The 14496-nt window shown below is 45.6% G+C and overlaps 1 protein-coding gene across 4 annotated transcripts in view; it reads right to left on the bottom strand.

Moving 5' to 3' along the window:
* hipk2 (homeodomain interacting protein kinase 2) overlaps positions 1 to 14496 on the bottom strand; it is a 405644-nt gene that overhangs the window by 74807 nt on the left and 316341 nt on the right. Inside the window, exons 4-6 of one of the 4 annotated variants that reach the window (XM_072484274.1) lie at positions 8541 to 8660; positions 6511 to 6528; positions 4788 to 4874 (exon numbers count right to left, since the gene is read on the bottom strand). In XM_072484274.1, the coding sequence (XP_072340375.1) occupies positions 4788 to 4874; positions 6511 to 6528; positions 8541 to 8660 (225 nt within the window). The remainder of the gene's footprint in view (positions 1 to 4787; positions 4875 to 6510; positions 6529 to 8540; positions 8661 to 14496) is intronic. The other 3 variants (XM_072484276.1, XM_072484275.1, XM_072484277.1) reach the window with 3 other exon arrangements.

The following is a 14496-nucleotide window of genomic DNA, read 5'->3' as shown; positions in this document are numbered from 1 at the left end:
GTTCTCCCATTTACTGCTCCGAGTTTTCTTCGCCCATCTAAGGACCATTTCTCTATCCTTAAAATGGAGGAATCTCACCACTATGGCTCTGGGAATTTCTCTTGCTCTCGGTCCTCGCGCCATCACTCGGTATGCTCCCTCCACCTCCAACGGACCCGCCGGGGCCTCCGCTCCCATTAACGAGTGCAGCATCGTGCTCACATATGCCCCGACGTCCGCTCCCTCCACACCTTCAGGAAGGCCAAGAATCCTCAGGTTGTTCCTCCTTGCGTTGTTTTCCAGTGCCTCCAACCTTTCCACACATCGTTTCTGATGTGCCTCCTGCGTCTCCGTCTTCACCACCAGGCCCTGTATATCGTCCTCATTCTCGGCTGCCTTTGCCTTCACGACCCGAAGCTCCCGCTCCTGGGTCTTTTGTTCCTCCTTTAGCCCTTTGATCGCCTGTAGTATCGGGGCCAACAGCTCTTTCTTCATTTCCTTTTTGATCTCTTCCACACAGCATTTCAAGAACTCTTGTTGTTCAGGGCCCCATGTTAAACTGCCACCTTCCGACGCCATCTTGATTTTTGCTTGCCTTCCTTGCCGCTGTTCTAAAGGATCCACTGCAATCTGGCCACTCTCTCCTCCTTTTTCCATCCGTATCCAGGGGGGGATTCCCTTCTGGTTTACCGCACAGTGTTTTTAGCCGTCAAAATTGCCGTTGGGGCTCCTATCAAGAGCCCAAAAGTCCGTTTCACAGGGAGCTGCCGAAACGTGCGACTCAGCTGGTCATCGCCGCACCCGGAAGTCCGGTCACCGAGAAACTTGAGTGTCGACATGCCAAAGCCCTAAAATTTGGACCTGTTCAGCTCCAGGCCATTGGCATGGACATGGCGTAATACCTGCTGGAGACGAGAAACATGCTTGTCAGGGGTCGTGGACCATATGATGATGTCATCCTCGCACACACAAACCCCTTCAATGCCCTCCATCATCTGCTCCATGATGCGATGGAAGATCTCGGATGCCGAGACAATGCCAAACGGCATGCGATTATAGCAGTATCTGCCAAATGGTGTCCAGCCTTCTGCTGGACTCATCCAGCTGGATTTGCCAAAATCCAGGTGACGCATCTAACTTGGTGAAATAACTTGGGTCTGCCACCTCGCTGGTGAGTTCCTCCCGCTTTGGGATGGGGTAGTGTTCACGCATTATATTCTTATTGAGATCCTTGGGATTAATGCAGATGCGCAGGTCTTCCGAAGGCTTTCTAACGCATACCATCGAGCTGACCAAGTCAGTCGGTTCGGTTACCTTGGAAATGTTGCTGAAGATCCTTGAGCTGTGCCTTCAGGCGCTCCCTCAGCGGAGCCGGGACCCGGCGTGGTGCGTGGGCCACTGGCTTGGCATCAGGTCGTAGCGGAATCTTGTATCGATATGGCCGCATGCCCATCCCGTCGAACACTACCGGATACTGAGCGAGGATGTCGTCAATGCCGGCCTGAAGATCCACATTGGAGGATGTCGTTGTGTAAATCCGCTGCACGAGGTTTAGCTGCTTGCAGGCATGCACGCCAAGTAGGAATGCCCTAACTGGCTGGACAATTTCAAAACGTAACCGTGCGTGGGTGCTCTGGTTGGAGACGAGTAGATGGCAGGATCCCAGTGCCGTGATAGCATTTCTGTTGTAGTCCAGGAGCCTGCAGGAAGGACCTTTGGGGGCTTCTTGATGCGTTTGAAATCTGCCTGTGAGAGGAGTTGGCAGAAGCCCGTGTCCAGCCTAAACTGGATGGAGCAGTGGTTGACCTGCATCACCGCACGCCATTCGTCCGCAAAATCCACATCGAGGATGGATTGAATTTGTGATGAGTTGGATGTGGCATATTCACATTTGGTAATGATGCCCACACAGTAGGCGGAGTCCAGGCATTCTTCCTCTGCATCCATTGTGCTGCCAGGATCAGAATCCTGTAATCGTTGTTGCACACTCTGAACGCGCCGTCGTCGGAATTGGGAGCGCTGGCCCCTGACTGGTGGTGCAGACCTGCACAAGGCTGCATAGTGTCCAGGCTTCCCCCAGTTTAAACATCGCCTGCCTCTTGCAGGGCAGTGTTTCTTCAAGTGGGCTTTGCCGCAGTTCGAGCACGTCATGATGTGGGCGTCCTGACGCTCCGCGTGTCGTCGCACATGCGCAGTGCGGGTGTCGGCTGCTTCGTTATCCCGTTTGCATCGCGCATGCGTAGGGCCCTGGGAAAAGCGTGCAAAATGGCCACTTTCATCAATGCTGAGGCGCTGCATCCGGGAGATGGCCTGCACTCTCTCTGCCTCGTGGGAGGCAAGTTTCTCATTTTCAGCCGATTTGTACTGGGCATAGCGATTTTTGGTGTGCTCATGCACTGTGCATGTTTCAATCGTGACTGGCAGGGTCATATGCTTGATTTTCAGTAGCTGCTCTCTTAGAGGATCAGAGTGAACACCAAAAACGATTTGGTCTCTGATCATGGAGTCAGCAATATCACCAAAGTTGCAGGACAGCGCTAGCAGGCGGAGGTTAGTTGTTTTTTAAAAAAGTATTTTTATTAAGGTTTTGCAGAATTTTTCATAATAAAACAGTAGTAACAATAATAACAAAACAAATTAGAGTGAACATTAACATAGTGCAAAAAGAGAGTATACAATAATAATTAAATAGACATTACCCCACGTGACTCAGTCTTCCCACACCATCCCAATGAAGCACTCACCCCTCCCCTATGGAATGCTGCAGCTGCTGACATTTTAATTTTCCCCGAGAAAGTCGACGAACGGCTACCACCTCGGAGAGAACCCTAGCGTAGACCCTCTTCAGGCAAACTTTATTTTCTCGAGGCTGAGAAGCCCAGCCATGTTGTTAACCCAAGTCTCTACACTCGGGGACTTCGAGTCCCTCCACATTAATAACATCCGTCTCCGAGCTACTGGGGAGGCAAAGGCCAAGATGTCAGCCTCTTTCGCCCCCTGAACTCCCGGGTCTTCTGACACTCCAAAGATCGCTATCTCTGGACTCGGCACCACCCGTGTGTTAAGCACCTTGGACATTGCCCTCGCGAACCCTTGTCAGAACTCTCTAAGCTCCGGGCATGCCCAAAACATGTGGACATGGTTTGCAGGGGTGCCCTTGCACCTCATACAACTGTCTTCTACCCCAAAAAACTTGCTCATTCTCGCCAGGCGGAGGTTAGTTAAGAAGGAGTTGAAAGATTCAGCTTTACCTTGTAGACGCTTTTTGAATATGTAGCGCTCGAAGATTTCATTGGTGTCCACTCCATAGTGACTGTCAAACTTGTCCAGGATGGTCTGAAACTTTGTCTTGTCCTGGCGTTCGGTGAAGTGAAAAGAGTTGAAGAGTTTGATGGGTTGATCACCCGCTGTTGAGAGGAGAAGCGCGATATTCCTTGCATCAGACGCACCCACAAGATCTGAAGCTTCGATGTACAGCAGAAACATTTGCTTGAATGTCCACTGAGGTTGCCAGAGGTCCTGAGCTGGTGAGGTGCCTGAATCTTCTCCATGGTGCTGGGATACATTCACTGGTCGTCACGGAACAGACTGAGGTAAACCACCTAGATTAAGCAGTCTCCAGGTAGCATGTTGTGTTATGTACTCTGGGATAACACAGGCTGCAACTGGATGCAGCTTTAACCAAAATATACTCCAGACCTTGAAGTTAGTTCAATCTGATTTATTGAACCAGTAGCACAGTTCTCTATGAGTTTGACTCTGTGCTAACCTAAGTGTGGTTACTCTGTCTGACTGAACCAGACTAGCTCTTAGCCACATGCATACACCCTGACTCACTCTGTAGATGTTCATCAGTGGAAAGAGGCAGAATGTGAGTGCCTTGTGACTTTTATAGTGAAATACCACCCGAATGTCCTGCCTGCTCATTGGTCATGTCCTGTTCTCTGTGTTCATTAGTTGCCTGTCTGTATATCATTATCTGCATGTCTGCATATCATGACAACCACCTCAGCACAGACTAGGTACAGACATTTTAAGAAGATCCTCCACAAATCCAAATGCCATCAGTCTTTCTGACATGTTTTTTCACTCTTTTAAGAGAAAAAAAATGTGCTGCAGTTGACAATTCTGTTTATGGCTCCCTTACTCTGGGTACTGGTTGCAGATTCTGTCTGTGCCTCGGTCACACTAGAATTTACTTCAGTCCCTTGGGGTTTGAGAGACGATGGGGGAAAAATTGTTCAGTGTTGTTCTGGAAATGTATGTCTGTTTGTGATTGTGCAAGTGCATTTGCATGCATGTTTATGTCTGGCTGCGTTTGTGTATGTGAACATGTTTTACATGTGACAGTGTACATTTATGTTTGTGTGTGCTAGTGTGCAATTTTGTGTTTTTGTCTGACTGCATGTGTGTTTGTGCATGTGTGTCTGAGTGCACGGCTGTGAGCGCACATGCATGAACATGAGCATGTGCCTGTATGAAGCTTTGTGCTTCTTTGTATTAGATTGTGACTGTGTGATTGTGTGTGAGTCTGTATGTTTCTATGTGTAAACGTGTGCACACAAGTGAATCTGTGTTTGTCCCCGTGTGAAAATGTGCGTATGTGTGCGTGTTGTCTGGAAGTTGGGCGAGTACAGTTTAGCTATAATGGTCTGGGTCCTTTGTGTTCAAAAACCCCGCCAGCACTCACCACCAGGGCTCTGATGTGGAAATGATCCCTTGGTGAGGCACCAGAAGGCAGCTGATGCCTGTAAAATTGTAGTCCAACAAGGAGACCAAAGGAAGCAGCACAGGAAAGACAATCATACCTGTGCCATATCATCCAAACAGTTAAAAATGTATTTTCTTGCCTCCTTCGATTTGATCCCCATCTCTGTCTCGTGATCTTCTGGTGCCTATAATTTCAACGAAAGCATTTTTTTTTTACTCCATGGTTACGTGATGCAAAGAGCACTGAAAACAATTTTGTTCCCACAAAGTTTAGTACTTTTCGCTAGAGTTGTGTTTCCGACACGAGACACAGCCTCAAAAGTACAACTGATTACTGACAGCTCTGGGCACGCTGACCTCTCCCCAGCTCCTCCCCGCACTTATAAGGCTGGCCTCACCTCTCCCTTGCTGTTTAAAAGTTGCAGCCTGTCCATTAATCTTGGACTTTCTCAGATGCAAATAAAGTGACAGCCACACGAGGGACTCAAGTTGTTGAATGTCAACTGCAAATTGCCTATTCTTCTATCAACCCCTGCCCCACGTTAATTAAGAACATAAGAACATAAGAACTAGGAGCAGGAGTAGGCTATCTGGCCCCTTGAGCCTGCTCCGCCATTCAATGAGATCATGGCTGATCTTTTGTGGACTCAGCTCCACTTTCCGGCCCGAACACCATTACCCTTAATCCCTTTATTCTTCAAAAAACTATCTATCTTTATCTTAAAACATTTCATGAAGGAGCCTCAACTGCTTCACTGGGCAAGGAATTCCATAGATTCACAACCCTTTGGGTGAAGAAGTTCCTCCTAAATTCAGTCCTAAATCTACTTCCCCTTATTTTGAGGCTATGCCCCCTAGTTCTGCTTTAACCCACCAGTGGAAACAACCTGTCCGCATCTATCCTATCTATTCCCTTCATAATTTTATATGTTTCTATAAGATCCCCCCCCCGCATCCTTCTAAATTCCAACGAGTACAGTCTCAGTCTACTCAACCTCTCCTCGTAATCCAACCCCCTCAACTCTGGGATTAACCTAGTGAATCTCCTCTGCACACCCTCCAGCGCCAGTACGTTCTTTCTCAGGTAAGGAGACCAAAACTGAACACAATACTCCAGGCACTAACACCTTATACAATTGCAGCATAACCTCCCTAGTCTTAAACTCCATGCCTCTAGCAATGAAGGACAAAACTCCATTTGCCTTCTTAATCCCCTGTTGCACCTGTAAACCAACTTTTTGCGACTCATGCACTAGCACACACAGGTCTCTTTGCACAGCAGCATGTTTAAATAATAATCCCTTTTGCTGTTATTCCTACCAAAATGGATAACCTCACTTTTGTCAACATTGTATTCCATCTTCCAGACCCTAGCCCATTCACTTAACCTATCCAAATCCCTCTGCAGACTTCCGGTATCCTCTGCACTTTTTGCTTTACCACTCATCTTAGTGTCGTCTGCAAACTTGGACACATTGCACTTGGTCCCCAACTCCAAATCATCAATGTGATTCTTGCTTGCCTAAGGGTTTGGACACGTTCTCTTTCAAAGCTTCCAAAGAATCGCACAGAAATGCCGACACATGCTGCCGTTCTAGAAGGTTCTTTTAGACACAAGGCCCTGAAGCAGTGAATGTTTGTTTAACGTGCTGGGATGTGCCAGCTGTTAAATAAAATATTATTGGGACAGCTGATTTTTATTTTCATCCTTTCCTGGAATTCTAAAGCAGAATAATGAATTTCCTGGCCTGGGAGGACAAGCATCACGACAAGTGAAAGAGTGAGATTTATGCCATCAAAAAGTTAGGATAGATCACAGACCTGTTTAATCGCACATTGCTGCATTTGAGAGAGAGATTCAGCAAGGTAATTCACATTGTTTAAACCGCAAAAATGAGTAATCAACTTGACAAGAGAAAGAAACAAAGATGGACTTTCATAACCACAGGATGTGTCGGAAAAACTTCACAGCCAATAAAGTACTTTTGAAGTGTAGTCCCTGTTATGATATAAGGAAATGTATCAGCTAATTTACGCACTGTAAATTCCCACATACAGCAATGTGATTATGACCAGAAAAATGTGATGTCGAATGAGAGATAATATCAGCCAGAAGACTGGAAGAGCTCCCCTCATTTCATTAAGTAGAGCAATGGGATCTTTTACATCAGCCTGACAGGGTAAACGGGGCCTCATCTTAACATCTCATCTGAAAGCTTGTCACCTCTGACAGCGCAGTGATCTCTTAAGAGTACCAGCCTAGATCTCTGAAGTTACACTTGAACACCTCACCATTGATTCAGAGATGTGAAGGACAAAGCATCTGCTGTAGCTTCAGCCCCCCGCTGCCTCACAACGCCAGGGACCTGGGTTCAATTATGGCCTTGGCTGCCTGTCTGTGTGTTCTCCCAGTGTCTGCGTGGGTTTCCTCAGGGTGCTCCGGTTTCCTCCCACAATCCCAAGATATGCAGATTAGGTGGATTGGCCATGCTAAATTGCCCGTTAGAGCCCAAAGGTCAGGTGGGGTTACAGGGACAGGATCAGGGAGTGGGCCTATGTAGGGTGCTCTTTCGGAGGGTTGGTGCAAACCCGGTGGGCCCAATGGCCTCCTTCTGCACTGTAAGGATTCTATGAATAAGCAGCCCCAGGTGCCCTCTTCTTAACTAGATCCTTTCTGGAGTTCAACCGTGTTCCAGCATTTAAAACACTGGTACATTGTTTGCTTGGGTATTTGAATCATGACGTATATGTGCACCAATATCAAAATGAAACTTGCGGACATTCTTAGCAGCCTTTCTGAAGTCAGTTACACCAAAACTGCCTGCCCACCAATCTGAAATGGTCAAGGTTACCCAGAGTGAATCATACACAAACTGAACCAAGTGCATGTGTGATAGAATTCATTCTTGTAAAAATTTTGAAGCTATACATCATTCCAATGCGCCCCCCCCCCCCCCCCCCCCCGAGTACCTGTTCCTGACCTACACAGATCTGAAATTCCCAGATTCAGTTCCTGATCTGCATGACCAAGTTTAGTTTTGCCCGGACAACAGTCAGATTGGTACAATAGGCTTTACCCAGGGATTGGAGGGAATGAGGACAGGGTGAGGATAGTGATTGCTTCTGATCATATGTTAGGTTAGGCTTTGAATATAGCCATACCCTGGTCGCCAAATAGCTCAGGCAGCACTTATCATCCAGGGCCACACAAGGGTAACTGGCACTTGACCCACTATAGCCTTGTGGGAATCAATGCTTTAAAGTGCTTTAAAGATGGATAGGCGCTGGAGAGAGATTAGTACATTAGAATGTTGCATGAGAAGGTAGGTTTAATTCTGATGTAGGAAGAGGGATGAGGGAAAAAGAGGAGCAGGGATAAAGGTAGTCACAGGTCTCATTAAGATCCCTGCTGTGCATCTGTTTAGTCAATTCCACTATCCATTTTAGGCTTGAGAGCATCAGTAGTAACAGTGGAATGTATAACACATAAAAAGCAGAATGGTTTCATCCAGTGCCAGGTTATGACTTTAGACCACAACTCATAAGGTGAGTCTATTCTCTCAGCATTTCCACCAGCAACGAGAGAAGAACAATTACATAAAGGGAAGGAGGGACAGAAATCCAGAGCGAGAAACTCATCCCAATGCCATTTGTGCTGCATACCCAGCTGAGGAATGACTGCCCAATGCTGAGAGAGGCCTAAGCAAGGCAGATCAAGCTGCTCCTTTACATCGTGCTAAGAGCGTATGATACAGCGAGATACAGTTGAAGGAAAAGTGAAATAGTGGTCATAAACAGAAACAAAATGCATACACATTGGTCCTCTTCACACACAACAAAGAGAAAATCACCTTAAGCCTCCATAATGGATACGATGAATCTGGATCTCTGTTGAAGAATCGTGTTGTCTTTGTCCCTGCGCTTAACAAATACTCCGCTGGCAACCCTTGTGTTTGCGAAATGTAACGAATCTGAAAGAGAAAAGTCCACAGTGGGATGGACATTAGCCCTTCCTGCATGTCTGGCAGGATTCTTACAAACCTTTCTTGCCTCAATGTTATACCTTGCTCTTGGAGAGGCACGATGCTTGTCGGGACACTGCCCTCTTTGTATCCAAGCCAAATGATTATTCTTCATGTTTCACCCCGAGTGAGGTTTGACACAGCAACTGATCATTGAGGGGATGAATTTGGTTATATTGCTGGGATTATTAGAGGCCTCATACTCTCATACAATCCTGTCCTTACCCAATTTCCATTCAATGTAGCTACCATCAAGGTTTACTGGATAGTAAAAAGGAAATCTATGTCAGTTGTCTTCTCCCTACATCCTCAAAAGTATTTTCAATTGCTCTGATATTAGGTAATATATTTTGTGATGTTCTGAGTAACTTAGAGAAGCTCTTTTTTGATTTGTTAGCTGTTGGTATTCAGGGCGAGATTTTCTGTCCATTCACACCAACGGTATGTCCGGTCCCGCTGCAGTGAATGGGAGTTCCGGCTGAGCGGCAAATTCTCCGTCTTCGCTAGCAGAGGTAATGGGGCAGACTAGGATCAGTGAATCCCGGCCTCTATTTCTCCATTGTGGACTTTAAAATGCAAACAATTCTGCTACACTGGGACTGGAGGCTTTAACTGCCAAACTAATTCATTAAACAATAATAGACCATGCATATAATAAGGAGCACAGGGGAATAGGAACAGGAGTAGGCTATCCAGCCCCTCAGGCCTGCTCTGTCATTTGATTAGATAATTGCTGATTTGTACCTCAACTGCACTTACCTACTGCTACATATTTATAATTGTGTTTACGCTGTGGCAAGATCCTTATAAGGTACAAAGTAGGAAATATTTAAAACTTCAATATTAAAATTACAACTATAATTGCTTGAATTGAGTAGTTGTTCTTTAACCATTTTTTTTACCAACACTGAGGATTGCCTGATTATTCTTATTCACTTTGCAATTTCCAATTGCGTAACCTTGCTTTGAAGGGCCCAGACCAAACTTAATAAAAAGCACAAGGTGATAACTACCTCCTACCTCCTTGGAAACAGGCAATTGTTTAAATAATTATTTTTTAATTCAAAGAGTCATCAACCAGACACACATCTGAACAAATCACAAAGCATGTCCAAAATTGAATCGAGTGGTCTGCCTCGACCTCAAGCAAACTGCCTGGCAACTAACTCATCACATCATTACAACAATCTATTGACTTAGGCAAGAATATGGCTTCTGTGCATTAAATTAATTTTTGTAATCCTTCTTCACCATGAAAGAATGAAGTCATAGTTTGAACAAGTTCCAACTAAGCGGCACATTTACAATGAGGTTACAAGTTAGACAAGGACTTGTGTTTTCTCAGTGAAGCACCAGTGCTTCTCTTACTTCAGCCAGACCGTTGGTGGTAGTGGGTACAGGCACTGAAATAATGGGAACTAATGTCCAATGTGGGTGGTGCACAAGTTAAACCAGATTTTTAAAAAAAGTTTTCATAGCTGGCATCAGAAAGCTTTTTTTCCCAATTATTCTCAGGATGTGGAAGTCGTTAGCAAATTGACGGCATTTATTGGCATCCTTTGTTGATAGTGGGCCTTCTTCTGGAGCTTCTGTGACAACTGAGAGGCTTTCCATGTGTCAGTCACAATTGTGTGAGCCTGGAGTTCCATAAAAACCACACCGTGGTGATTAGTGAACCTGTGGTTTACATTTGACAATCTGACAGTTTATGATCACTTTTACTGACACCCAACTTTTTATTACCAGAAATGTTATAAAACTGAACTTAAACCATTGAAATATGAACTCGCATCATCTGGATTACTTTACCAAACCCCTGGATTAGTTGTCCAGTGAGATACCCTCAATTACGACTCAGGAGAGAAGATTGATAATTCAAAGGCTTTAATTACCAGAGAACCAGACAGCTGCCGAGAAGTGTGGTTACTGCATGCTGCCCACTGAATGTAACCTTATATACAGTTCCCTGGGGGCGGAGCTGGAGGCGGAGTCCCCCAGGGTTCCAAACCTGGTCTGAAAGGGGCCTACCCATTAAAGGTACATGTTTCTTCAGATATCATTCATCGCATCCAGGTTTTTGGTTTACTACTCCCGGCCCCTGGATTACCTATCTAAGATTCTGGATTACTAGTCCAATAACATAATCTTTACACTACTGTAACCAATTAGCCAATGGTGTGTTGGATTGGTTTACCTGATGAAATAGATTGTTTTTGAGAGACAGGAGACTAAATGTAGAGTGTAGAATATACATTTTGATTTCTATTTATAGCATATTTTGTGAACAGTCTCTGAGGCACCCCAATGTTCTTCCCAAGCACCCAGGTCAGATCAATAACAGGATTTGTTAAAAGATGAATCTTATTTAATTAATTGGTTTGAATTTTTCAATCATGTAATGAGAGGGTTGCTGAAGTCAGCAAAGTTGACGTGGTCGATATGTTGCAGATTCTCCGTCGGCGGGATCCTCCACTTCACCGGCAGTGCACCCATGCCCACGGATTTCCCAACGGCGGGAGAGGCCAGATGGGAAACCCCATTGGCCAACTGCGGGAACGGAGAATGCGTCTCCGGTGGAGGCATGCTACACTGGAAAACTGGGCTGGCGGGACTGCGAATCCCACCCATGGGTTTCCAAAAGGTGTTTGGTGAAGTGCCTCAAAACCGGCCTCTCAGGAAAGCTAAAGCCCATGGACTAAATGTGATCGTGGCAGCTTGGATATGAAGTTGACAGGAAACAGAGAATATAGTTATCTTGTGTTCCTATTTCTTATGTTGTTATGATCCTAGTGGTGGTGAATGGTTGCGTTCGGACTGGGGGAAGGTATACGAGGAAGGTTCCCCGGGATTCGGAACAGGACCACAACTTTTCTTGCTATATATTAATGAACTGGTCTTGGGGGTATAGGCGCAATTTCAAAATTTGCAGATTAACACCAAACTTCGAAGCATTTGCAAATGTGAGGAACGTAGCAATAGACTACAAGAGGTATCGACTAGCTAATGGAATGGGTAGAAATGTAATGCTCTGAAATCATTTGGTTGGACAATCAAGGGGAGAAAATAAAGGGTGCAATTTTAAAAGGGATACAAGAACAGAAGAACCTGGGGCACATGTGCAAACCGTGTTGAAGGTGGCAGGACTGGTTGAGAAAATTGTTCAAAAGATATTATAAACACAGGCAGAGTACAAAAGCAAGGGCGTAAAGATGAACCTTTATAAAACATCGATTCAGCTTTGTCAGAAGTATAGTGTCTAAGTCTGTCCACTGCACTTCACAAAGGATGGGAAGCCTTTAAAGTGGGTGCAGAAAAAAATTCCAAGAATGGGTCCAGGGATGGGGGACTTCTGTTACACGGATAGATCGGAAAAGCTGGAGAAGGATATAGTGAGATTTGATAGAAGTATTCAATGCAGGAAGGGGTCCAGACAGAGTAGATTGAGCAAAACTGTTTCATTTGTTGCAAGGGCCAGAGGACACAAATGCAAAGTGAACTAATGGTGACATGAAAAAAAAGTTTTTTTTTTTTTTTTATAAATGTCAGCTGGAATTCTCCAGCCATCGGGATTCTCTTCTCTCGGTGGCAATGCACCCGCGCTCGTGGGTTTCCCGGCAGCCTGGGGTGGCTTCAATGGGAAATCCCATTGGCAAGTGGCGGAAAGAGAGAATCCCACCGCCAGCAAATGGCGCGCCGCTGAGAAACACACCGCTGGGGGACCGGAGTATCCCGCCCATGATGTGTGGTAAAGATCTGCAATGCACTGCCCAAGAGTGTAGTCAAGGTAGATTCAATCGTGGCTTTCCAAAGGGAATTGGTAAGCAGACGAAGATAAAAATAAAAATTGTCATTATGGGCAATGTCGGGAGAGCGGGACTAACTGAGTTGCTCTAGCAAAGAACCAGCATGGACACAATGATCTGAATGACTGCTTTCTGCGATGCAACTTTCTATGATTCCATCTCACCAGACACAAAGTAAAAATATTGTACTGCAGATGCCAGAAATATGAAACAAAAGCATTAATGGTATCTTCCTCTCTCTTTCATTCATTTCCACTTGTGTTGTCAGATCTACTACGTTTCCAACAGATTCTGTGTTTTATTGCAGAGTAAAGTTCGTTATATTCCAAAATGCTTCTCTCCCACCCTCAGCGGCAAGCCTCTTTCTGTAGCAGTATACCTTTTGATATTTCCCTTCACCCCACATCATCCTCTGATCTGCTTGAGTGACACTGCCAACCTAAACTCACAGCATCTCATAGCACAGAAGGAGATCATTTAGCCCATCATTCCTGTGCTGGCTTTTTGAAAGAGCTTTTCAACTAGTCCTCCTCCCCCAGTCTTTCCCCATGTAATAACCCCCACGAGGCCCACGGGAATACCCTGATTTATCTCCATGTGGGATATATGAAATAAAAACTTCCCCACTAGTGGGTGGAGCCCACTCAGTGAACTCATAAGAACTCAGTGTTAAGGGCGGCCTGGATAGAGACCGGCATATTGGTTGTCGCAATGGGACTGTGCTCTATAAATATATTCGCTGCCTTGGGCAGACTTTTTGTAATGGCAAATAATCAACATTCGCATTACCTCTCAGCTTCCTGGGTCTTAATACCCCACAGCATTGCTAATTTTTCCTTTGCAAGTCTCCCCTTAGGTCTATATTTCATTCCAAATTAAAGGAGCATTAGACTCCTGCTGCCATTAAGAACTGGACAAGCTCTTTTATAGTCTTTTGTTCTGGTTTTCATTCATTGTTAAAAAATGTAATAAACATTTTTAAAAAAAGAACTGGACAAGAACCATGTGACACATGGGGTGGAATTTTCCATTCTGGAAACTTAAGTGCAGTGGCAGGCGGGAAAGTCATTTTGATTCCCCCTGGGTAGCAGGTCGGATTAATCCATGTGATCTTTCGCTTTTCAGCTGATTAATTATACATCAACAAGGAGCCCGCCAAATTCCATGGTGGGGCCAGGAGGCGATTTGTCCACCTGCCGGTACATCAGGGGGTTGAAAGTCCAGGCACCTTTTTAAATGGCACATGCACAGACGGATTGTTACATTCCGCTTCTCAATGGCGTTCAAAAGAACTAAACTCTCCACTCCACAGTTCAACGGTGCCCTCCCTGGGGATTCTCCTCCAGTCCATCCAGGAAAAGTGTGAGGTCTTTATTCCTTAGGGTGGGAACAGGAGGTCTGCCCAGCTAACCACACTGGGATGGGAGGAGGTCACCAGGGAGGTCAGCACCCATGACCAACAAAAAACACTCCCCCTGCAATGCAGGAAAAGAATGAGTGATCTGATGTGGTCCGCCAGGGTGAGTGAAACTTCTACTCATTTCAAACTCATACTCTCATAAGACATCGGGTTGTCTAAGGGTTAGAGTCCACAGTAATGTCACACACTACCAGCAGATGGAATGAACAACAACACCTCCTCCACAATAGTCCTCAACACCGGGGCCCCGCAAGGCTGCGTACTTAGCCCCCTACTCTACTCCCTGTACACACACGACTGCGTAGCAAAACTTAGTTCCAACTCCATCTACATGTTTGCTGACAATACGACCATAGTGGGCTGGATCACGAATAATGACGAGTCCGAATACAGGCGGGAGATAGAGAACCTAGTGGAGTGGTGTAGCGACAACAATCTCTCCCTCAAGGCCAGCAAAACTAAAGAGCTGGTCATTGACTTCAGGAAGCAAAGTACTGTATCCAGTTTCAAATTCCTAGGGGTGCACATCTCCAAAAATCTGTCCTGGTCCACCCGCGTCGAC

Source organism: Scyliorhinus torazame, chromosome 19 (assembly GCF_047496885.1).
Source record: "Scyliorhinus torazame isolate Kashiwa2021f chromosome 19, sScyTor2.1, whole genome shotgun sequence".
In the NCBI taxonomy this organism is placed as follows: domain Eukaryota; kingdom Metazoa; phylum Chordata; class Chondrichthyes; order Carcharhiniformes; family Scyliorhinidae; genus Scyliorhinus; species Scyliorhinus torazame.
The sequence above is the reverse complement of the archived record's forward strand: the minus strand, read 5'-3'. Positions and strand labels throughout refer to the sequence as shown.